We start from the raw sequence: 26,426 nt of genomic DNA, 5'->3' as shown, positions 1-26,426 counted from the left end.
TGAAGGGGGTGTGGGATAATTGGGACACTAGTGCACTGTTGGTAGAATTGCCTTCTCAAGGAAGGGAGGAGGGGAGAAAGGGAGAGAATTTGGAACTCAAAATTTTTAAATGATTGTTTAAAAAATTTACATATGTAAATTAGGGGAGCTTTTGCTCTAAACTTGATAATATTTATGAATGAATTCATCCTAAAAGTTCAAGGCAAAACAGTGCTTATATGCAAAATTTATACTATGGTAAAGTCAATTTATGACAACTAGTGTTTGAATCATAAGTAACATCAGACTGCCTTTTATATGCATCCCATGTTGTCATAAGTTAAAACAAGAAGCAAGATCTCCATTCTTGCACATATTTGTAGTAGATAGATTTTCTGAGCTCAAACTACAGTTGCAGCAACTAGTAAGAAATTTCTATAATTTGAAATCCATTTAACTGCAATTGAGGAGCTTCCACTTAACCTTCAATTGGAGGTTGCACTGTAATGCACTATAATGCCATGCTAAAAGACAAATATCAAGAGAAAAATTTTTTTAATTTTTAAATGACTTCCAAGAAATATGCTCATTTAAAATCATATGCTTATGGACTGATACCAGTATTTGACAGTACCTATCTGTGGGAAAATGCAGTTTTTTAAAAAATACATATTTTATTTTCAATTTATGGAATAACACAAGGATTTCCCTTTTGTGTGTGAGTGTGTGTGTGTGTATAATTATATAATTTAATTTTCAGCATTCACTTTTATAAAATTTTGAGTTCTAAATATTTTCCCTTTCCCTCACCTAACCTCTCCCCAAGACAGCATGCCATCTGATATTTATATACAATCATATTAAACATATTTCCACATTAGTCTCATGAAAGAAGAAGCAGAACAAAAGGGAGAAGCCACAAGAAAGAAAAACAAGAGAAATTAGTATGTATGCTTTGATCTGCATTCAGACTCCACAGTTCTTTCTCTGAATGTGGATAGCATTTTCCATCATGAGACTTTGGAACTATCTTAAATCATTGCTGAGAAGAGGTCAGTCTATCAAAGTTGGTCATCACACTGTTGGTGTTACTATGTACAATGTTCTCCTGGTTCAGCTTACTTCACTCAGGATCAGTTCATGTAAGTCTTTCTGTGTTTTTCTGAAATCTGCCTGCTTATCAGTTCTTATGGAACAATAATATTCCATTACATTCATATACCATAACTTGTTCAGCCATTCCACAATTGATGGCATCCCCTCCATTACTGATTCTTGGCCACCACAGAAAGAGCTGCTATAAATATTTTTGCACATGTGGGTCCTTTTCCATTTTTTATGATCTGTTTGAGATACAGACCTGATAGTGGTATTACTGGATCAAAGGGTATGCACAGTAAAACAAGCATTTCTATAACATAGTATAATTAAAAAGATTGAACGTGAAATTGCCAATCTGTTATGTACAACTTGCTATTCTTTGTAAATGTATAATAAAAGTTATCATTTTTTCATTTTTCCCCTCCCCCTTTCCTCTCTAAAGATGACTACCATTAAACTTTCACAAGTTAAGTACATAAAATTTCATTACAGATTAAATTAACAGATGAACAATTGCAAATCAATTTTTATGATAGAGAACAGTAATTTTTAATCTCAAGCGAAATATCCCCCCAGGAATAATTCCCTTCTTCACATTAATGCACCTGTATTTCAAATAATTATGCTTAATTGTTCATATATTTTGTTTCATCCATAAAAAATTATAAAAATTTGATTCCTAGCCTGTTATATTACATACCTTCATAATCTACTCAATTTTGCCTCGTGTCCCACAAAGCCTAAAATATTTACTATCCGAACCTTTACAGAAAAATTTGTCAACTCCTGTTTTAGAATATAATTTCATTTGTTTTTGTCTTTGTATCACTAGCAATGAGCAGTAATAAGTATCTCATGAATGCTTGCATACTTATTGAATCATGGTAGCAAAATATTTGAGCAGTCTAATTACTAAACAGACTCTGATAAGATAATAATAGGGTTTGAATGTAAAAAGTCTTATCTTTGTGTTTAAAAAAATCAACTTCAAAGGGAGAAGATAGATACACTATTCATCTGGAAAAGATCTGGTGATTTCTTTCTAGTTCCCCCTCCCCATCCCTACACCTTTCCATTTTTTTCATTAATTCCCTTAATGTCCTTGACCTTTTGTTCCTGCAGATAATTTTTCTATCTATTTAAAGTAATTCTTTGATAATTTGATTATTATGGTACTGAATAAATTAATTTAGGTAGTATTTTCATTTTTATTTTATTGGCCCTGCCTTGGTTGTTGTTTAGTTGCTTTCAGTTGTATCCAACTCTTCTTGACCTCTTTTGGGGTTTTCTTGGCAAAGATACTGGAATGGTTTGCCATTTCCTTCTCCAGCAGGTGAGGCAACTGAGGCAAACAGGGTTAAGTGACTTGCCCAGGGTCAGTGCTAGTTAATGTCTGAGACTGGATTTGAACCCAAGTCTTCCTGGTTCCAGGCCTGATGCTGTATCCACTCCACCAGCTAGCTGCTCAGCCTACCCAGAAGTAATTAATATTTCTTTAATTGTTTAAATCTGTCTTTATTTGTGTGATGAGTGTTTTGTGATTGTATTCAAATAGTTCCTGGGTTCCTTGGTGGTTAGACTCTCTAGTATTTTATACTGTCTGTATGTATTTTGAATGTAATTTATCTCTGCTGAATTTTGGTAGCAATATATAGAAATGCTGATCATTTGTTTGGATTTATTTTATTCAGCAACTCTGCTGAGATTGTTTTGATTGGTTCTTTAGATTTTTCTAAGTAAACCATCATATCATCTGCAGTAGTAGTTTTGTTTCCTCGTTGCCTATGTTTATTCTTTCAATATCTTTTTCTTGTGTCATTGTTATAGCTAGCATTTTTAGTACAGTGGTGAATTAGTAATGGTGATAATGGTCATCCTTGCTTCACTCTGCTCATATTGGAAGGGCTTCTGGATTATTCTCATTACAGGTGATTGGTTTAAGATAGATACTGTACTTTCAGATATTTTTAATAGGAATGGATATTGTATTTTATCAATAATCTTTTTTTCTGTTTTCTGAAATAATCATGTTTTTATTTTTTAATATGGTCAGTTATGCTTATAGTTTTCCTAATATTGAACCATGCATGATCAGGCCTGGTCATAGTGTATCATATTTGGTATATGTTCCTATAATGTGCTTAAGAGTATTTAAATATTTTTTTACATCAGTATTCATTCAGGAAATTGATCTGTAGTTTTCTTTTTCTGTTTTGACTTTGGTTTAGTTATCAAGACCATGTTTGTATCATAGAAGGAGTTTGGTAGTATTCCTTCTTTACTTATTTTTTTCTAACAGTTTATGTAGTATTGAAATTAATTGTTCTCTAATTGTTCGATACAATTTGCTTGTAAATCTTTCTGATCCTGTGTGTCCCCCCCCCCCCATAGGGAATTCATTTATAGCAATTTTTTCTTCTAAGACAGCCTTATGTAAGTATTTTATTTCCTATTCTGCTAATCTGGGCAATTTTTGTAAATGTTCATTCACTAAGATTGTCAGTTTTGTTGGCATATAGCTGGGTAACAGCTCGTAATAATTGCTTTTATTTCATTTTCATTAATTGTGAATTCACTTTTTAAAAAAAAATTTGAAACTAGTAATTTGACTTCTTTATATTTTAACCAAATTGTCTATTGTTTTCTTTTTCCAGAAAATCAGCTTCCAGTTTTATTAGCTAGTTCAGTAGTTTTTTATTTTCAATTTGATTCTTCTTTGATTGTCAGTATGTAATATATTAATATATTTCTTTGGAGGGTTTTAATTTATTGGTTTTCTAACTTTTTTAGTTATATGCCCAATTTATCTGTTCTTTCTCTGTTTCATTGATATAAGTATTTAGAGATACATTTTCCCCTAATTATTGTTTTGGCTACATTCTGAAAGATTTTGTTAAGTTGACTCATTGTTGTCATTATCTCTAATGGACTTAAAATTTTTTTCTGTAATTTGTTCTTTGGCCTGCCCATTCTTTAGGATTAAGTTATTTAGTTTTCAATTTTTTTTTAATTTATGCTTCCAAGGGCCTTCACTGCAAGTAATTTGTGTTGCATTATGGTCAGAAAAATGAATTTATATTTCTGCTTTTCTGTGAGATTTTTATGCCATAGCATATGGTCAGTTTCTATGAAGGCACCATGCATAAGTGAGAAATGACCTGACCACTGCCCCCATAATCTACTCTCTCTCTTTTTTTCTCTCTCCTGCCTTTTCTCTTAACTCTTTTCCCTTCTACTTCTTTCTTGAGTAAAATGAATTACTATATCCAATTGTATATACACTTCCCTCCTTGAACCAGTTCATATGAAAGTGGGGTTCAAACATTTTCCATTCCCTTTCCCACTGGTATATCTATTGTATAAACTCTTCTTTTTGCTCCCCATTTATGAGAAATAATTTTCCCATTCTTTTCTCGCCTCTCACAGTGCGTTCCTTTTCCCCACCCTTCCGGTCTTCTTTAGAATTATATCCAGGATTCCTCTAAGAACACTGATGATGATAAAGTTCTGATGGGTTACATGTATTATTTCCTTGTATAATAATGTAAGCACTTTAACCTTTTTTTTAAAGATGCTTATGATTTCTCACTTATATTGACTTTTTTATGATTCTCTTGAGTCCAGTGTTTGAATGCCATATTTTCCATTCACCTCTGGTCTTTTCATAAGGAAGGCTTAAAATTATTTTATTTCATTATTATCATTATTTCATTAAATATCTATTTTTCCGCCTCTAGGATAATGCTGTTTTGCTGAATAGATTATTCTTCATTGTTATTCTACATCCTTTGCTTTCTGGAATATCATTCCAAGCCTTCCATTTCTTTTTAGTGTGTGACTCCTAAATCTTCTGCATTTCTCACTGTGGCTCCATAGTACTTGATTTCTTTTAGGCTGCTTGCAATATTTTCTCCTTGATCTGAGACCATCGTCTTACACTCCTAGCCAGCTCTGATTTCTCATGATCCTTTTCTGTCTTTCTGCCTAATTTGCCTTGGATGAGAAAAAATTACTCACTGACCTTTTTCCTGGATTTTTCTGATTAGAATTTGGTTTGATGCATTTTCTAGGTTTTGGTGTAGGAGGTGTGTTGGAAGAATTAAGCAGAAATGCCAACCTTGTGCCATTTTGACTCCAGCTCACCTCAAAAGTGCTTTTTAATTGATTGATGATATATATGCTGGTGAATAATACTTTTGAAATAAAATTCAAATCTCAATATAGGCTTGGTATTATGGATGTAACCATTATGTTTTAAATAGAGACAAAACATTAATTATTAAAATACATTACAATAAAAATATAGGATTTACAACTTCTGATATCAACAAGGCTCTGTGCTGCTTGTCAATTATATTTTACTATGAAAAAGATTATAGTCCATAATCAGCATTTAAAATGGAAATCCCCCTTTTTTGCATTATAAAGTTCTGATTCTTCAGAATAGCAATATGAAAACTGAAAATGCTTTTAAAGAATCATTATAGATAGAAAGAGAGTTAGAGTGGATTTAGGCAAATGCTATGAGTTTTATTTCTTTCTCTTGAAATGATGCTGAGATGTAGTTATGGAAGGTAGTGGCAGAACATTTTATACATCTCTCATAGACACACATATATACTCACACACACAGCAGAATAAAGGTGGTGGCTCTGAGAATAGAAAGGAGACAGAAGTATTGTTTTGGTTATGGAATATTGCAGATAAAATTTATCAGCAAACAGTTGATGGTCCCCTTCAGCCTACAAAGGCATTCATTGCTCTGGGTGTTAGGATACAAGGAGGAGGTATAAGACATAGTCCTATTTAAGTCATGTCCAAAATGGAGCTTAATATTGATCCCTTAAACTTGTTTCTTCTTACTTTGATGTCAGTGGTAGCCACTATTCATTCAGTCTCCCAAGTTGAAACTATAGTGTTAGCTTTGAATTTACCCTTAGAATCATGAGCTAAATCTGGCCAATTCTATCTATGTAGTATATCTACCCATCCTTTTAACGACTAATTTTGTATGCCACCTTTTCCAGAAAGACTTCCCTTATCCTTATAATCAGTGTGATCTTTTCCCTTTTGGGATTTCACATAGCACTTTTTGCATCATTTTATATTAGTGACTTGCTAGAACTAAACTCCATGAGGGCACACCATATCTTAAGTTATGCTCTGTCTCTCTCCCAGGGCCTGCAGAAAAGTTCTCTGTACACAGTAAAGACATTTAAGTGTTTATGGGATTGAATTGATTGTTTTCTACTTTCAAAGAGCTTGCAGTCTAGTTCATGGAAGAGGGGAGAGCAATACTTGTATATGAAAAGATAAATTAAGAATACAACATAGCATGTTCTTAAATGTAGAAAGCAGTAGCAGTGGTAGTTCACATTGACATGAAGCAACTGAAAACTTTTAAAGTACTTTCCTTAGATTATCTCTTTAGTGCCTCATAGCAGTCCTTTGAGATAGATTTTATAGAGTGGAAGAAGAAATCATTGTGAGTTAGAGGAAGTAGGCTTTAAGTTATACTTTGAGGGGTGTGTAAAATTTACACAATCAGAGAGCTAGGGAGAAAGGGTTTTTGTTAGGAGGATTGACAAGAACCAGAATAGGAACATATGTGTATGTTCAGTAATAGTGAATTTGGTTGAAACACTGGTTTCCTGTAGGAGGGTAAATGGGGAAAAGACTAGAAAAGTAGATAAAGATCAGATTATGGATGATCTTAGAGGTAAGGCTAAAAAGTTTGAATTTTATTTTCTAGGTCAGTGGTCTCCAAATCCCTATCAGTAAAAATAATTTAGAGCATGCATTCCTAATATGTTTATGTTTATTTATTTATAAATTATAATTAATTGTCATCATTTGGGGTAGTTATTTTCTATAAAGTCTCCTTGAACACTGAGTTAGTGAATACTGAATCACTGATCCTTGGGGAAATACAGAGTTAGGTTCCTACAAGCCTCTGTTCACAACATTTCAGCACTTTCCAGAGCTGCCTCATGTACAGATTCATGAATTTCCTCTTCCTTTTTTGGGACATATTATATTGTAGATTCATTAATTTTGAACTCCCAGCCAACAGCACTGAAACTTATTCCTAAACAAAACTCATCTAACGTTTAATTTCTCCAAAATGCGTATCATAGCCTTCTTGCACTTAGGAACACAACAAAGTCACCCATCAAAAGGCACAAATATTTAAAAACCACGGCAGCACTAAATATACCATGAGAAAGGACAGTTGTTTACAGCACAAAAACTGAAACAGGAAGGCAGAGAATGCTCTTGCTTTGTTTCACCTCAACTGGAAACATGTATGTCATGTGACTCATTTTTTGCTCCTGTGTATATGTCCATGAACAAAGAGCAAAGCACCACGAGTGTGGTTTGGGGGGTTACAAATTTTTGTGAGTAGGAGAATTGGCAAATATGGAATTCATGAATAATGACGATCAATTGTAGTTACCTGTACTATTGCTAACAATTATATGCATTATAAAGCTTACACAAAGAAATAGAAATTAACATGTCAGACACCTTTTCTTACTATCTCTACTTCTATCAAATGAAGAGATGACCTTTCTCTTTGCCAAAACCTGTTGTTCTACATATACACTGTTGACCCCATCTCTCCTATTATCTCCAGCAGATTGCCCCTGCTACCGTCCCCTGCTACTCCTTCTCTAATCTTTAATCTGTTAATCCATTGACTCCTTTGCATCCTATAAATGCTCCCATGTCTTCTCCATTCTTCAAAGACCCTCTCTTGATCTACCATGTTCATTAGCTATCATCCCATCTCTCCTCACTTTCTCAACTATATTTTTTAAGAAAGTCATCTATACTTAGTGCCTTCCTTTCCTCTCTTCTTACTCTTTTCTAAACCCTTTTCCTTCTGATTTCTGACTTTATCATTCACCTGAAAATGCTTCTTCCAAAGCTACTAATGATCTCTCTAGTCACCAAATCCAAGGAACTGAGGAAATGCATTGCGTTTTGACTCTCCTACAGCCTTTAATGGCATTGAGATAACCTTCTGTTTAGGTTTTTGTGACCTCCTAACTCTGTTCTTCATCATGACTTCCATTCCCTCTACCCTATAGCTTTTCCTCGGCCATCACCCCTGCTCTAGCTACATTTTCTTCCCTTTCCAAATCTCTACTCTGTTAAATCAGTTCAGCACTATGTAATATTCACTTAAGCAAGTTAGTCCTCCTAGTCTTGTCTAATCAGTTTGCTTAATTTTGCTCTTCAGAGCAACTATTCCAAACCTTCTCTTCTCAAACCCTCCACAGCATCATCTCTATGTACCCTCTTAGCTTACGACCTTGCCTCATACATTGCCATAAAAAATAATAAATTCAAAAATTGACACTGTTTGTTGAGTACTTCCATTTCTCTCTTCATCTCACATTGCTCAGATATCTCCAACTCTCCACTATTTCCTCTTTCACTCCAGTCTTAGTTTAAGAGGTTATCTGTTTCATTACCAAGACAAACCCTTTTACATGAGTTCATGATCTCATCTTTTTCTAACCTTTCCAGCTAATTGCCCCTACCATTATTCCCATCTTGCTCCTTCACCTGTTTTTTACAAACATGCTCATGTGTTCTCCATCCTTACCAAACGCTTGTTGATCCAACCATGCCACTAGCTGTAGGCCTCTTTCCTCCTTGTTATGGCTGAACTCCTTGAGAAATGATCTTCAAGAATTGTCTCTATTTCCTATGCTTTTACACTCTTCTAAAACCTCTGTTATATGACTTCTGACCTCATTGTTCAACTGTAATTACCAATTATGTCTTTTTTCTCCAATTATCTCTTAATTGCCAGGTTAAGAAAGAGGAAAGTGATGCACATGTGCAAAAACATCTATAGGTGCTGTAAATTTAGTATGTCAAAGAATTGGAACCTAAAGAGGTATCTATCAGTTGAGGAATGGTTGAACAAATTATGTGATATGGATGTAATGGAGTACTATTGTGCCATAAGAAATTACAGAAAGTATAATTTCATAGAAATTTGTGAAGACTTGTATGAACTTATGTGGAATGAAGTGAATAGAACCAGAAGAAAAATGTATATTGTAATACAACTTTGTAAAGACAATTAACTTTGAAAGACTTAAAAATTCTGATTAGTGTAATGTCCATCCATGGTTCCAGAGGATTGGCAATGAAGCATGCTACCCACATCCTGATAGAAGTAATGAACTCATGGCCATTGTGGGAAGCATCTTTGCTTTTCTATGCGTTGTTGTTATAAGATTTTTTCTTCTTTTGAGGTATGGAGGGAGTAGGAAAGAAAATGTTTATTAATTGAAGACAAAATTTTAAGCTGTTTAAGATATGTAAAGAGAAAACATCTTCAAATACCTGAAGAAATAAAATCTTACTCTTATGGAGAAAAAAAAAAGGCTAATCTAGTTCTTTGTTCTTTTCTTGTTCTTTGATATTTCCTCTTATGATTTCTTCTCATAATGCAGAACGTATATATATATATATATATATATATATATATATAGAGAGAGAGAGAGAGAGAGAGAGAGAGAGAGAGAGAGAGAGAGAGAGAATGAGAGAAAGAGAGAGAGACGCATTGGTAAAATTGATGCCTCTGGAAAACTGAACTTGGCTTATGTCGTTATTAAAAAGAGAGTCTGTTAGGGCAAAGTGATAATGATATAAAATACCATACTTTTTTTACTTATTTGTATTAAAACAATTGCTAGAGGTGTTTTTCAGATATTAAGCTAATGGTCCATTCATTAGTAACTAAAATCTCTTCTTTATTTGTTGGTTAACAATTTTGTAGAATTTGATATCATCTCTAAAATTGGATCTTTTCTATTTATTTCAGTTTCATGTTGTAATCTTGTGGTATTTTTACTTGCAACCTAAAGACCCACAGTGGAATTATTATGACTGCAACTTAGGGGTAGAAAAATGTACATATAGTTGGTAAAGTTTGAATTCTGTGTAATTTGAGTATTTTCTTAAAAACAATTACATTTAATTGCAAGAGAAAAATTTGCATAATTACCTTTTCAAGTAACTCAGATTTCCCTTTATTTTACATTGTGGGAAGTTTAGTTCCTAATGATATTTGGATTAGATTGCTTATGCTTTAATTTTATAATGCTTGTTGGCAAGTTCAGCAACTTATTGTACATCTTCCCTCAAAGAAATTTCATATCTTTCAATTTTAATCAGACATGTAAATTTTTGTCAGCAGATTCTCAAATAATGGTCAATGTATCCTGTGTGGCAACAAAGCAATCCAGAGATACTTAATTTAGTGACTATTAACATTAGGACACTATGTAAAACATTCTTGTGGGTATAAAGAAGACAGTGTCCCTGTTCTATAAAAAAAAAAAAAAAAGCTTACAGTGTAGTAAGAAACAGAACTCTCACCTTCTTGATGTGGGTATTCCTTCACACCCCAAGTGATGCCTATCCATTATATATGTCTGTGCCTTTCCATATGTTCAGTGGCAGACAGTGTATTGGGAATTTTCCGCAATGTCTTCTGACATTATAAGGATAATAACAGAGTTCATAGGCTATCTCATTCTCACCTATTTACCAGCCAGTTTTCTTTCTCTTTAAAACATTTTCATGACATTTAAAAATTCTATTTCTCCTTTAAAATGATTTATTTATTAAATTTTTGCAGCCTACTCATGGCTACTATACTTCTTTCTGTGACAGTCTGAGTGTTACTCTATTTCATGTTTCATTCTACAACATTATTAGCTAAAAAATAAAGAAGAGATTTTAGTTACTAATGAATGAGCCATTAACTTAATATCTGAAAAACATTCCACAAGTCGATGCCATGTAATGATACCAGAAGATATTGGTATTTAAAATGTGGGTATCTGTTTCATAGTGAAGTAGTTCCTGAAAAACAGTTCATCCTTTTCTCTTCCTCCTCATTAATTCTGAGTCCAATTCATTTTCTGTTTGTAATGATTGAGTAAAAAATGTGCATTTGCACATACTGACAGATATATGCTATAGATTGTCATTCCAACTGCATATCATATTCTGGACATTAGACACTGCAACCTTTTTAGTGCAAAAGAGAAATCCCCTTGATGGGTCATATGTATTTGAATTTGCACTACTTGAAGTTGTGTGTGTATGTGTTTGTCCTGTGTTGCTGAAGAAGACCATGCCATCAGAGAAATGATGACATGACTTGTACTTGATTTTGTTCTGAGTGAGGGAAGGCTGTACAGGTCACCAGCCTCACTTCTCCTCCAGAGCCATCTGAGTCCAGTGACCAGATATTCATCAGGATACCTGGAGATGACCCAGGATGAGGCAGTTAGGGTCAAGTGACTTGCCCAAGGTCACACAGCTAGTGAGTGTCAAGTGTCTGAGGTGAGATTTGAACTTAGGTCCTCCTGACTCCTGCACTGGTGCTCTGTTCACTGCACCACCTAGCTGCCCCTACTGCTTGAAGTTATAATTATGTAAAATACAGTAATTAGTTTCAACTCAGTGGGAATATACAGTAAAAATTCAAATAATGCAACCATTTCAGGGAGATTCCTTATATGACCTATCTGTATTCATCTGCTTGGTTATTCCTGTGTAGATAAGTTGAACTTGTTTGAGTGGCTATTGAGTTTGTCTAGGATTCTCTTCAGTGTTTCATTTGCAAAATGTCACCTGCAAACAGTAGCATCTGGAAGACTTCCTTGTGTGTAAGCTCTCTTGTACTTAGGCTCAGCACTAGATCACCTCCATCACGTTGGTGAACATATTACTCCGTGATTTATGCCTGAAGATCAGAGGGTTATTAAATGAAGATATTTTTGTTGTATAGTTTCAAGGAATCCTGTATAAATTTGACATGTGCTGTAGAGATGTCTCATAATCAACAAAAATAAGCACAGTGGATCTTGTATTTCCTATATCTTTCAGTTAACCTTGTGTAGGTAAAGATATGGTTTGTTGTGAAATATCATATAAGAAAACCTTCCTGCTCCTTTCTTACATCTTCATCAATAATGTCCTCAAATATACCCATAAAAAATTTCCCTGTCTGTTATGAATTTAACAGATATCAGCATTTCAGTATATATATATGAAGGAACAGAAAGGAGAATTGTTTATGAAATTGTGAACTTCCACTATGTGTGTAGATTGTTTTCATATAAATTTTATATTGATGGAAAAATAGGGAAGCAGGACCTGCACGTATAAAATTGAATGATATAATATTATTTTCAGGGGAAAGTGTTAATTGATAAATGAATAGCAAAAAAGCAAGTGCTACATTACAGATGTATTAGAGCGACACCAAGAATTATTAAATGTTGCTTTATATTTGTCAAATAAAGAAATATTTGTAAAGGAAAAAGGGTTTATCCAAAGCATGAGTTATTAATTTGGCATTCATGGACCTCTTGGGGTCTGTAGACAGATGTCAAGGGTCTTTAAAGTTGAATGGGAAAACTTACATCACTCTTTCTAAATAATTCATTTCCTTTGTAGTCTCATGTAGTTTAAAAACATACTTCTGAGAAGGGATCCTTGTAGGCTTCCCCAGATAACCAAAGGGTTCTTAACATGGAGAGAAGTTAAGAACCTCTAATCTATAGTTAAATTATGTGAATAGAGGCAAAAAGGTTGTGACTTGCTAAAGCAAAGCTGCACTATAACAACTTTTGAACAACTTTTCATATATTAATTTTCAGGTCAGCTTCTCCCAAGCATGGATTCACCATTATGAATAGGCTGAGCATGGAAAATAGGACCGAACCCATCACTAAAGACCTGGATTTCCAACTTCAGGATCCTTTTCTTCTATATAGGAATGCCAGATGTGAGTAATCCTCTAAATGCACTAGGCAGTTATTTTTTCTTCTGACTTTCTAATGTGTGTTTTAAATTGCACTATGGAAGCATTTGCTGCTTCATGAGACTGGTTCAGATGGTCAACACTGGTTAGCCTAGGAAATGCCTATCTCATTTGTTTTCTCATCATTATTAGAATGCTATACATATGTATCAACGGTACCCTCAATGAAAGTATCAGAAGGAAATAGGCAGTCTTTAGCAAACATTTTTCTACAGCAGGACACAGCCTTACAACTGTGTAGATCACAGTGTGTTTATCAGTTACAGAATAGTAACAAATAAAGTAAGTTTTTAAAAAAGTATTTGATTCAGCAGAGCAAAACAGGCCTGAAAGTTCTCTAACAAGGAGTCTCTCATACATATGTTAAGATCATATGAGATTTGTTGACAAGGACAACCACAAAGATCCACTAAATATGTATGTCATGTTCTATACTCGTCAGTCTCCCCATCTCTCCCAAGAAGTTAGAGGGAGGTTTCTTTTATTTGTTCTTCTGAGCCAAGCTTATTCTTTTTAATTTTGCAGCATTCTTTATCAGTTACTAATGTAGTAGTTCTTTCCATTTACAGTGTTATCACTGTGTAAATTTTTTCTTGACTCTTCTTCACTTTGCATTAGTGCATGTAAATCTTTCCGTGTTTCTCTACATTCATCATATTCGTGATCTCTTACAGCACAACAATATTCCATTACATTCACGTGCCACAATTTATTTAGTCATTCTCTAATCTACTTTGCTTCCAGTTCTTTGCTGCTACAAAAACTGCTCCTATAAATATTTTGGTGTATATGTCCAAACAATTCAAGTTTTAAAACATCTTAGAAAATTCCCAAAGACAACATAATAGTTACCTTTGAAGTCAGAAAAACCTGGGTTCAAGTACCACCTGACATATACTAACTCTGTCACCCTGGACAAGGCACTGTGTCATAGATAAATCTCTGTTTCGGAAAAGGGACCCATCCTCATTAGTAGAGCAAGCTCCTCATCAGGAACTCTTAATCATTAAATCAATCAACATGAATTTAATAATTTTCTACAGTTTGCCAGGCACTGTGCTAGGCCCTGAGAATATAAAGACCAAAGTGGAAACAGTCTCTGTCCTCAATGAACTTGCATTTAAACTGGAGCAAATAACAACTACTCATAAATAGGTATAAAATAGATAAGGAGGCAGTTTGGGGGGACAAGGGGATATCTGGCCAGTTAGAAAAGGCTTCACGAAGAAAGTAGTATATGTGTCAAACTTTGAAGGGAACTTTGGCTTCCAGAAGATAGAAGTAGGGGGTAGTATATGCAGGCATTAAGTGAGAGGTGGAATGCTATACATGAGAACCCAGCAAAAAGGTGAGTTTGATTGGACCCAGTATGTGTGGAGGGGAATATTGTGCAGTAAGGGTAAAAGGGTAGGTTGGGACCAGATTGTGAAGGGTTTTAAATATCAAACAGACGACTTCTGTTGGATCTTCAGGAGTCACTGTAGGTTATTGAATAAGTAAGTAACATCAGAGTTGCACATTAGGAAAATCAGTTTGGTCGTTCAGGCAAGAAGAGGTGGAAGAAAGGTAGCTAATTAAGAGGTTATTGAAATAGTTTAAGTGAAAGTTGATAAATACCTGAACTGAGGTTGTAGCTGTGTGAGTAGAAATAAGGCATGGATGGGAGAAATGTTATGGGAATGAAAACAAGATTCGGTGGGGTTGATGAGAGTAAAGAGGTCAAAGATGATACTGATGTGAACCTGCATACCTGGAAGGATGTTGGTGCCCTTTTGCAGACACAAGTTCAGAAGAGAAGAAAAGATCATGAGTTCAGTTTTTGGACTTGTTGGATTTGAGATGTGCTCAGGACACTCAGAGCTTTTGGAGGGCAGAGACCGTTGTTGCCCTTCTTTGGATCCCCCAGTGCTTAGCTGCCTTCAAAATATCTAGTAGGCCACTGAAGATGTGGAACTAAAGCTCTACTGTTGTATTTCTTTGCCTTTCTTTCCCCCTTGGCTTTTCCCTTCAGAATCTCTTGATTATATTTCCTCCAAGTAATCCTGAAGTCTCTATAGCCAGGACATTTTTTTTCTGAGATTTTACCTGGACTTATGAGGTTGCTATTGTCTTTGGGGTTCACCCCTTGAGTATTTCTCAAACTAAAGTATTACTTCATGGTGACTGGAGTTTTCCTTGGTTTGCTCATGGGAGCCCTTCTTTTTGGTTAAGCTCTGAATATGGATTTTGTGAACAGTTCCTTACTGTTCCAGAGTAGATGAACCTTTTGCAGAATTTTGGGGCTTTGCCTGGAGTCTCCTTGTCCCAGACTCTCTGTGCTATAGGAAAACCTGGGGTCCTACTTCTGATGCTAGGATTAGGAATACTCTTGTGCTGCATTCCCACTATAGATTTCACAAATTGTTTGAGCTGAATTTGCTTTCCTCCCACAGTTTGAACTGGGCCTGTGGCAACTAGTTGGACCATGCCTAGAGCTCCCTATGACTGCTTTCCCTGCTAGGCTAAGGCTGACCTCAGGTTCTGTTTCCTAGAGTGCTTTGCCCCAAGACTGTTCCTTCCAGAGCAGAGTTCAAGTCACAGTCATGAGTTGAGGAAGCATTATGCCCTTTCGCAGCTGGGCAGAAAGTGCCATTTTAGGTCTACCCAAAATATCCCAAAAGTTACTCTTCTACAGCCAACCTCAAAAAAGATTCAGACTAGGCTGAGCTGGGCTTGGGTACTGTTGAACTCAAACAGAGAGTTCTGGGACTACTCTGAAAGTTCCTAGACTCCAGATTATATTCTGTACTCTACACTTATCTCTCTATCTGCCTAGTTTGTCTTTTATAGAATCTCTTTAGGACTCTGGGGTTCTCATTCTGGGATATCAAATTGGGCAGGAGAGTCTAAACACAATTTTGAGTTGTGCATCTCTAATTCCCAGAATGTTTTCATAGAATCTAGGATCCATAATCCCCCTAGGATTGCATTGGCCACATTCCAAAAACTTTGGTATATTATTTTCTTGTCATTTTCTTTGATGAAAATTTCTGTTTCTATGGTTTATTCTTTGACTCACAGATTTACTCTCTAATTTTTAATCCTATCAACATCCTTCACTGAATATAATTTTATTGAGTGTGGTCAGTAAAGTACATGTTTTACCATTTCTGCTAATGCAAATTTTTGTTAGGTTTTAATGTCCTAATACTTGATCAGTTTTTGTAAATGTGCCACATGGTAATGAGCAATATGCATCTTCCTTTCCATTCCCATTCAGTGATTGTTAGAGATCTGTCATATCTAACTTCTGAAACTTTATTCAGGACCTTAACTCCTTTCTTGTTTAATCTTTTTTTTATATATTTATCTGTCTGAAAATAATCCATTCAAATCTCTAATGTTCATATTGTCTAACTTTTCTGTTTATTTTTCTTTAATGCATTGGATGCTGTCCCATTTAGCACATTTATATTTTGTATTGATATTATTTCATTGTATATGGTGCCTTTAGACCTAATAGCAGTTTCTCAATGTAGTTTATCTCAATCGTATGTAATTTTCCTATTCTTTGTATTAAATCATGATTGCTACTCCTGCTTTTTTTAGTTCATTTCAAGTATTACCTATTCTGCCCCTTTCTCCTACTATTAACTCTGTTTAATTCAAGTGTTCTTTCTTATAAGCAGTATATTGATGGATTCTACTTTCCAATCCATTCTGCTATCTGCTTCCACTTTATAGATGATCTTATTCCTTTAACATTTATGATTGTTAATTGGGTATTTCCTTCCATCCTGTTCTCATAGTCCTCTCTTACCCTCTTCCTACCCTCCTTTTTACAAAGAAGGAAGCAAGAGGAGTGTTCAACACTAGTGTTCTGTAATTGAAGCAATTTACTTTACTGCCTTTTTTCTTCCCTTCCTGTAGTCTCTGATCAACAATATTTAACCTTTTTTTTCTTTCCTTTTGATTTCCCCTTTCTGGGTCAGATGACCAAACAAGATGGAGGACTAGACATTTTCTGTGATCCTTATGACTTCTCAAACATGTCCAAAGTAGGAATTATGCACAAGAAATAAAACAATTTCTCCATGATCTAGGACATCAAGAATCCCTACTGAGGTAAAAACTTGCTGAACTAACATCAGAGGATGCTAATCCTTAACCCCTAATACATTCATTCATTATCCTCTTCTCCCATTCCCCCAAACTATGCTTGGGTAGGCTACACAGGCTAACTCATGGGCTGGAAACAGAACTTAACCCTAACCCTATCCTCCTCTTAGTGTCTCAGAAAACCAAAAGGCAGAAACTTGTTCTTACTCAGGCAGCAATGAGGCAGTGCTCTGTGCTACAACATAGCTCAGCAAAAAGAACTGAGGAACAGAAACAGAAAATTGGGATAGAACAGCATTGTATGTGATCATATTTACAGTCCACTGAGCCTTAGAGAGAGGGCCTAGAATCCAACTGAGTTGAATTCTGGCCCCCAGAAGTCACTTGAACCAGAGACTGAGACCAAAGAAACATAAATTATACAGAGTAGGAAGAGGGTGAGATTGCTTTGAATTCCAGCCTCCAGGGAAATCATAATCAAAGAGGAAGGAGTCAAATAATGAGCAACAAGAGAATTTAATGAAAAAAGACAAATTACCAAAGATCTCAAAAATTAAAAACTCATTTGAAGGCTTTGAAGATAAGCAGATAAACAGGGAAGGTTTTGATAACATAAGGGCAAGTGGCATCCGGGTCAGCTAGAGTCCAGATATTTATAAATAAATATTGCAAAACAAAGGAAAACTGATTGAATCTTGATGAGGTCAGGGACCCTGTGGATTCCCAAGAAAGCATAGGATCACAGCATAATGTTCTTAAATGACTTTATAGAAAATAAGAATTGTGAAAATAGAACATATAGCCTATATGACAGAAGTAAGTGACAAAATAGAAAACACTGAATCCGAGAAATAACTGTTTGCAAATGTAAATTCACAGAAGTAGAAGATAGAAGAAGAGAAACAAAAAGCAGTAACAACAGCAAAACATCTTGAAGACAGGATCCATAGGGGCAAAGTAAGAATTATAGATCTCCTAGAAGAACATGACATGTCAAAAAACTTTTCCATCCTCCCTTCATAATCTGCTTTCCAAAATTAGGGTTTATTTTGTTTATGACAAATTCCATCCAGATTCTCCCTTCCCTCATAACCTCCTCCCCTTCCCTTCTTTCTGCCTATTTCCTTATTGAATTTAATATGTTTTCATACCAAATTCTTTCTATATAGGTCAAGTCCAGATGAAAGTAAGGTTCTTGTGACTCCCACCTTGCCATGTTTATTAGTTGTCTTTTTGAATACACTGATTCTGTGAAGTAGGTAGTTTCATCTTCTTCCTTCATGTATTCTTTTTCCCATCATTTTTATTTCTACTTTAAAAATCATTAAAACAGAACAAAACTGTCCAGAGAACATCTGATTGTTTTATTTACCTGCTTCTGTGACATTTGAAGACATTAGAGGTCTGAGGGGATACTTGCTTTTTTTCTGCCTATTAGAATGCAAGCACTTCTTCATTTATATTACTGTTCTTGTTTAGTCTCTTTCAGTCATGAGTGACATGTTGTGACCCCTTTTGGGAGGTTTTTTTGGCAAAAATACTAGAGTGGTTTACCATTTCCTTCTCCAGCTCACTTTGTGGATGAGGGAACTGAGACAAACAGGGTTAAGTGATTTGCCCTCATATAGCTAGAAGCTGGATTTGAACTCAGGTCTTCCTGACATCAGGCCTTCCTGACTTTCTCCATTGTGCCACCTAGCTGCCTACTCTTCATATAGTCCCTTTCAATTTCTCAAATGCATTTGCCTTTTTAAGTTTCCTTTTACTCTTGTGTTTGCATTTCAAAATTTCTATTCAGATACTTAATATAGTACTGGAAATGCTAAAAATTGAGGGAACAAGCATTGTTAAAGGGGAAAAAAATTACCACTTTTTGCAGATGATATGATGGTTTATTTAGAGAAATCCAGACCCTCAACTAAAAAATTAATTGAATAGTAACTTAAGTAATATACCCAAAGTTGTAGGACATAAACTCACATAAATATTTTTGTGCATTTACAGTAAAATCCAGCAGGAACGAAAGGGAAATAACTATAAGAATATATAATATTTAGGACACTACCTTCCAGGAACTACAGGAAATGGGAATTATATAAATACAATTGCAAAACACTCTTTACAAAAATAGATAGATTGAGCCAATATGATAAAAAATGTTAGTACTATGTAAATTAATTTACTTAATCAGTGACATACCAATCAGACTACTAAAAGGTTATAATATATAGAATAGTAATCATAGAGCTAAAATAAAATAGACAAATAAAATTCATCTGGATGAACAAAAGGTCAAGAATCTCAAGGGAAATAATAAATAAAATTAAGGAGGCCTAAAATACCAAACTGTAATTTTCAAACTATATTACAGAGCAGGAATCTTCAGGATGATTTGTTACTAACAGTGCCTTGGAAAGTAACAGCCTGGCAACTTGTCTTTCATGTGCTACTGCCAAAGTTTCTGAAGACCTAGAAAAAAAAATCGTTGCCACTTAAATCATTGGCATTGTCAAATGGTTCAGTATGAAACTTTTAAAAGTTTAATCAGTGGAGATGACATTAAAGAGGAGCCATTTCTGTCTGTTTTCCTACTGTACCTTAAGGACCATAGGCTCTTTTCATCTGATTTGCACCTGAAACCTTCCATTTGTATTGTTTTTGTCATTAGTATGTGAGCCTTGAGAAAGGGAGCTATCTTACTTTTCTATATATGTCAACAGTGCTTAGCTCAATGCTTTACGCATAATAAGTGCTTAATGAATGTTTTTTCATTCATTCATTCATTCATTCATTCATTCATAGGCCAACCATCTCTCACTATATATGTATATATGTACATATGTACATACATGTATATATGTGCACATATATATGATTTAGGTACAGTAGCATCATATCAAATCTATGGATAAGGAAGAGTCCATGACCAAAGAATGGAGAGAATCACAAATGATTAAATTGGCACTTTTAAGTAAGTAAAATTTAAAAGTATGTGTACAAATAAAACCCATTTAGCTATAATTTAAAGGGGAGCAGTTAACTGGGAATAAAAATCTTTATAGCTTGTTTCCCTCATTAAGCTCTCATTTCTATGATGTATTTGGAACTGATTGAAATTTATAAGAATAAAATTTCTTAATTGACCTAAAGATATGATCAAAAGATATTTGGTCAATAATTGGTGAAAGGATGTGATCAGTTTTCAGAGGAAGAAATCCAAACTATCAGTAGTTATATTAAAAAAAAAAATGTTCCAAATCACTTAGAACAAAAGAAATGCACATTAAAACAACTGAGGTTTTACATCATTCTCATTATATTGGTAAAATTGACAAAAAAGGAAAATAACAAATGTTCATGGTGCTGTAGGAAAGCAAGTACATTAATGTATCTGTGGTGGAGCGCTAAACTGGTCTAATCATTCTGGAAAGCAATTTGGAACTTTGCCCAAAAGTAAACTATGAATATTCTTTGACCCAGTGATACCACTACTAGGTCTGTACCCCAAGGAGAGAGGAAAAATCCATAGATACAAAAAATACATTGGTTCACAGTGCTACTTGAGGTTCCTGAGGTGCAAAGGCTTTCCTTTACCTTTGGCTTGTACTAGAAGACCTCAGATCACTACATTTGCCTGGACTTCTCCAAATAGATCTCAAGCTTATTTTCTACAGGTTCCAGAGTGGTTTCTTGTGCCCACTTGGCAGGGTGAAGATATTTACCATACTTTTCTTTTTTTATTATTTTTTAATCGTTATTGATCTATTGCACTTTTTTGTTCTTTGCTAGTATGCCTGTAAGAATTAATCTACTCTGCTTCCATTCACTCCCCCATTCTGACCAGGAGAACTCTTAAATTTCTGTCTATCTTTTAAAGCCTAACTCAAATACCGTACCTTCTTAGAAACTTTCTGGGATATCCTCAGGCAGGAATGTCCTCCCCTTGGATTTCATGTAGTACAAAATACAGAATAACATTAGTGGATAGAGAACCAATTTCAGAATCAGGAAGACCTAAGTTCAAGTCTTGTTACTCAACTATATCAGTTCTGTTACCCTAGACAAGTCTCTTAACCTATCAGTTCCTCAGGCAATTCTCTTAGACTCAAGTTTCAGAGCAGTTATTTATTTGCATTGGTAGAGGGAGGGAAGAAGAAGGGAATATAGCATCTACTGTATGCTACATGCCTACACCGTGCTAAGTACTTTTTACAAATATGTCATTTGATCCTTATTTTATAGATGAGGAAACTGAACAAATGAAGTGAGTTTTCCAGGGTAACACGGGTAATATGTGTCTGGAGCTGGATTTGAACTCAGGTTTTCTTAATTCCAAGCCCAGCATTCTATCCAGTTTGCCACCAGCTACTTTTAGAGGATCTTAAACTTAGTACTAGAAGGGCCATCAGAAGACTGTTGTGAAGGCCAGTTTCCTCATTTAACAGATGAAGAAATTGCAGTATGGAGAGTTCAAGTACCTTAACAGGTCACAGCCCCTTAAGTGTTTGAGGCATGTTTTGAACTGTAGTTGTCCTGACTATAGGACCAATGTTCTCTCTCTAGCTGTGCCAGATTGTTACTGTCATGTGGCAGCAGGACCCAAACTCAGAACTTTGGGCTACCTTTCCTTCAACCTGTCAGGTTGAGATGGCTTCATTGACTAGACAGCTGCCATGAAATACTTCTTTAAGTGCTTAGAAATTTTCAGTGATCATATGTTCATAGTTGCCTACAATATTTTAGGAAATTACTATACCAGATGATTGAGCATTTGACTTAATTTTCTGTCTTAAATACTGTAAATTCATTTTCATTTGAGCAAATTTTGCACTTTGAAAAGAGCAAGCTTTCATTATATGAATATCTGATGATTTCGTAGTTTGAGGCTGAATTTATTTTTCTGAATAAGACTCATTTGAGGTACATGATGTCAAAATTACTGCTGGGGAAACTTAAGAATACATGTGAACTTGACATTGGTTCCTACCAACTACCTATATGTATGTGTGTGTGTGTGTGTGTGTGTGTGTGTGTATATATATATATATATGTTACATGTTAGTATTCTTTTCTATCTAGATTAATAATGGTTATGAAAATAGTTAGTAGAATTGTTTCAAATAATCTATGAGGTACCAACTTGGAAATAGGGAGGGTAGGAGACTGAACTGCTAACAGTATAGGTAGAGTTGTGTATTCTTTTATGTCTAGCATAAACCTAGACTTATTGATATTACTTTGTATTGGTGAAAAAATCTATTAAAGATTTAGAATAAGCTACAATACACAATGACCATATAACCCTTAAAGTAATATTTCTTGTAACTTTTGTTAGTGTTCATACAGTTAACTCCTTTCTTTTCCACCAGAGTACGTGTGAGGCATCCTTCCATTAAGCTGTAACTTCCCACTTTCCTTTACTTGTCAGCATTAATAGGATTCAGCTCCTCTAGCAGAATCTTCACTCTTTAGTCGCTGAACCAAGATTTCTCACTGAGAGTACAAACAGTCTAATTACAGTTTGTTGATGATCTAAAAACTGTGTGATTCTTAGCCTCTTTCCCCCCACCCCCATTCTGCCTACCTTCACTATAGAAGTGAAAGAGGGCCACGCAGAACTGCCTCAGTTCCTCATCTGTAAAATGAGCTGGAGAAGAAAATGGCAAACCATTCCAGTACCTTTGCCAAGAAAATCCCAAAATAGGGTCATAAAGAGTCATACACAACTGGAAAATGACTGAACAAACATCTTTTGAACACATTTTATTGGTGTTGCTGTTATGGCAACAAGACCTAGAAATCTACAGCCTTTCAAGAGAGTTTGATGTGTGCAAAGTACAACATGTAACCAATGAAGAATCCTAAAGAAGAGTAGGAGTAAAGCATATTATCCGGGAATTGCATGGCAGAAAGAGAAGATGGTCTGGACAAAAGACAAGAGCAAAGGATGGCAAGTGGATAGCCAGGATTTTCCACTGGCACCTTTGTAACTTTGGGAGAAAGTAAAGAAGGCCTTCAATACGTAACATATTGAGTAGGTCTTCTGTGGTGAACCTTTTGGAAGACATGGGCAAGAGGTACAGGATGAATAGACTTCGATAGATTGTGATCTGCTTCACTGGAGAAAATTCCTGAGTTGATGGGACCACAGATGCACTTGAATATTTGAGCAAAGCTTAACCCTGTTGAAAACTCACTCCTTTTCTACTATTGCAAATCAATGTTAAAGATTTTAATTTAAAAAAAATAAGAAAACTTAAGTATCCAAGTCAACAGATTTTTGCTTCATCTATTTTCATGTCATTGTTGACACTACATTAGTCAACCAATGACATTTATTAAACATTTAGTATGAATACAATTTTATTGGGAAAGAAGACTGATGCCAAATGTCACAGAATCATAGGATCATTGATTTATAGTTAAAGGGGAACTTCAATGCCATCTAAGTACAGCCTCTTAATTTTAGAGGTGAGAAAACTGAGACCCAGAGAATCTACGTGTCTTGGATTAGGACATACAAGCCATAGGTGATAAAGGTAAGATTTGACTCTAAGCTTTATGAGTCTGAATTAAGCAGTCTTTCCACTGCATCATTCCTTCCTATTGTAGATAATTTATTTTATTGTTTTTTAAGAAGTCGAATCTAAATCATATTTTTCGTGAGTTACAGCTTCCACATATTATCTTTGCATGCCTTCATAAGGACGTTAGCATAATGTTTGAGAATTAGAGTTAAAAAATAACATTACATATATGAGAACTAAAGTCTTCCATTTACTAAAATATATTTAAAGAAAAAAGGTTTAATTCAACCCTTTCATTGTGTAGATGAGGAAGCAAATTAGTAAGTGGCAGAGCGGGAATTTGAACCCAGATCTTCTGAGTTCAAATATGACTAAGTGATTAGACATTTGAATAATTAAAAATTTGGTACTTTTGAGCTCCTAAACTCAGATGGGGCAATATAAAGTAAGATTTAAAAATAAATGCATTATGAGTTGAGAAATGGATTTGATGAGAACAACAACAAAAAAGAATCTGAGTGCAAAAAGCTACTGTCATCACAGGGAAGCTCCAGCCACAAACTCAAAAGAAGACAATGACTTGAAAATACCTACAGGCAAAACCTCAAAGAAAAATGTAGATTGGACACAAACCCAATAAGAATTCCTAAAAGACTAAAGAAAGAGATTAAAAAGGAACAAAAGAAAAAATTAAAAGCAATAGAGGAAAAATTGGGAAAAGAAATAAGAGGAAATGAAATTATGAAAAAAGAATTAATAGTTTAATATAGGAGGCACAAAAAATACTGAAGAAAATAACTCCTTAAAAATCAAAATTGGCCAAATAGAAGTTAATGACTCCATGAGACATCAAGCAATAAAATAAAGTAAAAGGAAAGAGGGAGGAAGAGAAGAAAATGAAAAAATCTCATAGGAAAAATAACTGACTTGATCAACAGATTGAATAGAGATAGTTTAAGAATCACTGGACTACTTGGAACCCATGATATGAGAGAGAGAGAGAGAGAGAGAGAGAGAGAGAGAGAGAGAGAGAGAGAGAGAGAGAGAGAGAGAGAGAGAGAGAGAGAAAGCTTAAATATGTTTCAAGAAATCATAAAGGAGAGGGGCGGAGCCAAGATGGCGGAGTAGAAAGACACACATGTGCAGGCTTTCCCCACATAGCCCATAAAATACCTGTATAGAGGAACTCTCAACAAATTCTGGAGCAGCAGAAGTGGAGAATAATAGAGTGGAAGAGATTTCCAACCCAGGGTGACCTGAAAGGCCCACGGGAAATGTGTGTTGCACCAGCCACAGAGTGAAGCCCAGAGCAGTCTTGGTCGAGTGGAGGACACCTCAGGGGCAGAATCTCTAGTCGTGGAATCCCCAGTCACAGCAGCAGCAGCTTCGCAGATCCCTCAACCCACAGGTACCAAAGGTCAGTGACAGGGTTTTTTCAGCTGGCTGGGAAGGGAGAAGGGCCTTCCCATAGCTCCAACCTTAGGCAGTGGCCATGGAGGCCATATTGGGCAGGCAGCAGTTCCCACAGCAGCCTGCATCCATTGTTGTATTGTAAAATGCCTGGGGGCACTGAGCAGCCCATTCTTACCTCAGCCCTGTGTAGAGGCCCTGAGGGAGCTTATCTTTGTCTCACACTGAATGATGGCCCTGCCCCCACAGCTTAACTGAATCTCAGCCCCCCAGTGCTGGCTTGGCAGAACTGGAGGCCAGGTGGCTGTTGAGAGGAAACTCTACTAAGATTTTGGGCACAGAAATCTGTCCCTGCTCCCAGACCAGTGTATGCTCTTGATTGTGCCACCCAGGAGGATCTGAGATCTTACAGATTCCCGGAGTATACCCTACTCTTGACAAAGGACCCAAAAGTCAAGTAACTGGTTGGGAAAATGCCCAAAAAAGGGGAAAAAAATAAGACTATAGAAGGTTACTTTCTTGGTGAACAGATATCTTCTCCCATCCTTTCAGGTGAGGAAGAACAATGCTTACCATCTGGGAAAGACATAAAAGTCAAGACTTCTCTATCCCAAACATTCAAAATAAATATTCAATGGTCTCAGGCCATGGAAGAGCTCAAAAAGGATTTTGAAAATCAAGTAAGGGAAGTGGAGGTAAAATTGGGAAGAGAAATGAGAGAAATGCAAGAAAAGCATGAAAAGCAGATCAACACCTTGCTAAAGGAGACCCAAAAAAATGCTGAAGAAAATAACATCTTGAAAAATAGGCTAACTCAATTGGCAAAAGAGGTTCAAAAAGCCAATGAGGAGAAGAATGCTTTCAAAAGCAGAATTAGCCAAATGGAAAAGGAGGTTCAAAATCACAAAACAAAACCAAAAGAATGAAAAAATGGAAGATAATGTGAAATATCTCATTGGAAAAACAATTGACCTGGAAAATAGATCCAGGAGAGACAATTTAAAAATTATGGGACTACCTGAAAGCCATGATCAAAAAAAGAGCCTAGACATCATCTTTCATCAAATTATCCAGGAAAACTGCCCTGATATTCTAGAACCAGGGGGCAAAATAACTATTGAGAGAATCCACTGATCACCTCCTGAAAGAGATCCAAAAAAAGAAACTCCTAGGAACATTGTGGCCAAATTCCAGAGTTCCCAGGTCAAGGAGAAAATATTGCAAGCAACTGGAAAGAAACAATTCAAGTATTGTGGAAATATAATCAGGATAACACAAGATCTAGCAGCTTCTACATTAAGGGATGGAAGGGCGTGGAATGTCATATTCCAGAAATCAAAGGAACTAGGACTAAAACCAAGAATCACCTACCCAGCAAAACTGAGTATAATACTTCAGGGGGAAAATGATCTTTCAATGAAATAGAGGACTTTCAAGCATTCTTG

The 26,426-nt window shown here is 35.4% G+C and overlaps 2 protein-coding genes across 9 annotated transcripts in view; one reads left to right on the top strand and one right to left on the bottom strand.

Moving 5' to 3' along the window:
* The window catches only part of DCP1B (decapping mRNA 1B), a 73,466-nt gene that overhangs the window by 11,449 nt on the left and 35,591 nt on the right, over positions 1-26,426 (top strand). For all 8 annotated transcript variants that reach the window (XM_072650137.1, XM_072650135.1, XM_072650136.1 and 5 more), the window contains one exon: positions 12,783-12,910. In XM_072650137.1, the coding sequence (XP_072506238.1) occupies positions 12,783-12,910 (128 nt within the window). The remainder of the gene's footprint in view (positions 1-12,782; positions 12,911-26,426) is intronic.
* Positions 1-26,426, bottom strand: part of CACNA1C (calcium voltage-gated channel subunit alpha1 C) — a 1,037,023-nt gene that overhangs the window by 1,002,562 nt on the left and 8,035 nt on the right. The window lies entirely within an intron of this gene.

Source organism: Notamacropus eugenii, chromosome 3, assembly GCF_028372415.1.
Source record: "Notamacropus eugenii isolate mMacEug1 chromosome 3, mMacEug1.pri_v2, whole genome shotgun sequence".
NCBI lineage: Eukaryota > Metazoa > Chordata > Mammalia > Diprotodontia > Macropodidae > Notamacropus > Notamacropus eugenii.
The sequence above is the reverse complement of the archived record's forward strand: the minus strand, read 5'-3'. Positions and strand labels throughout refer to the sequence as shown.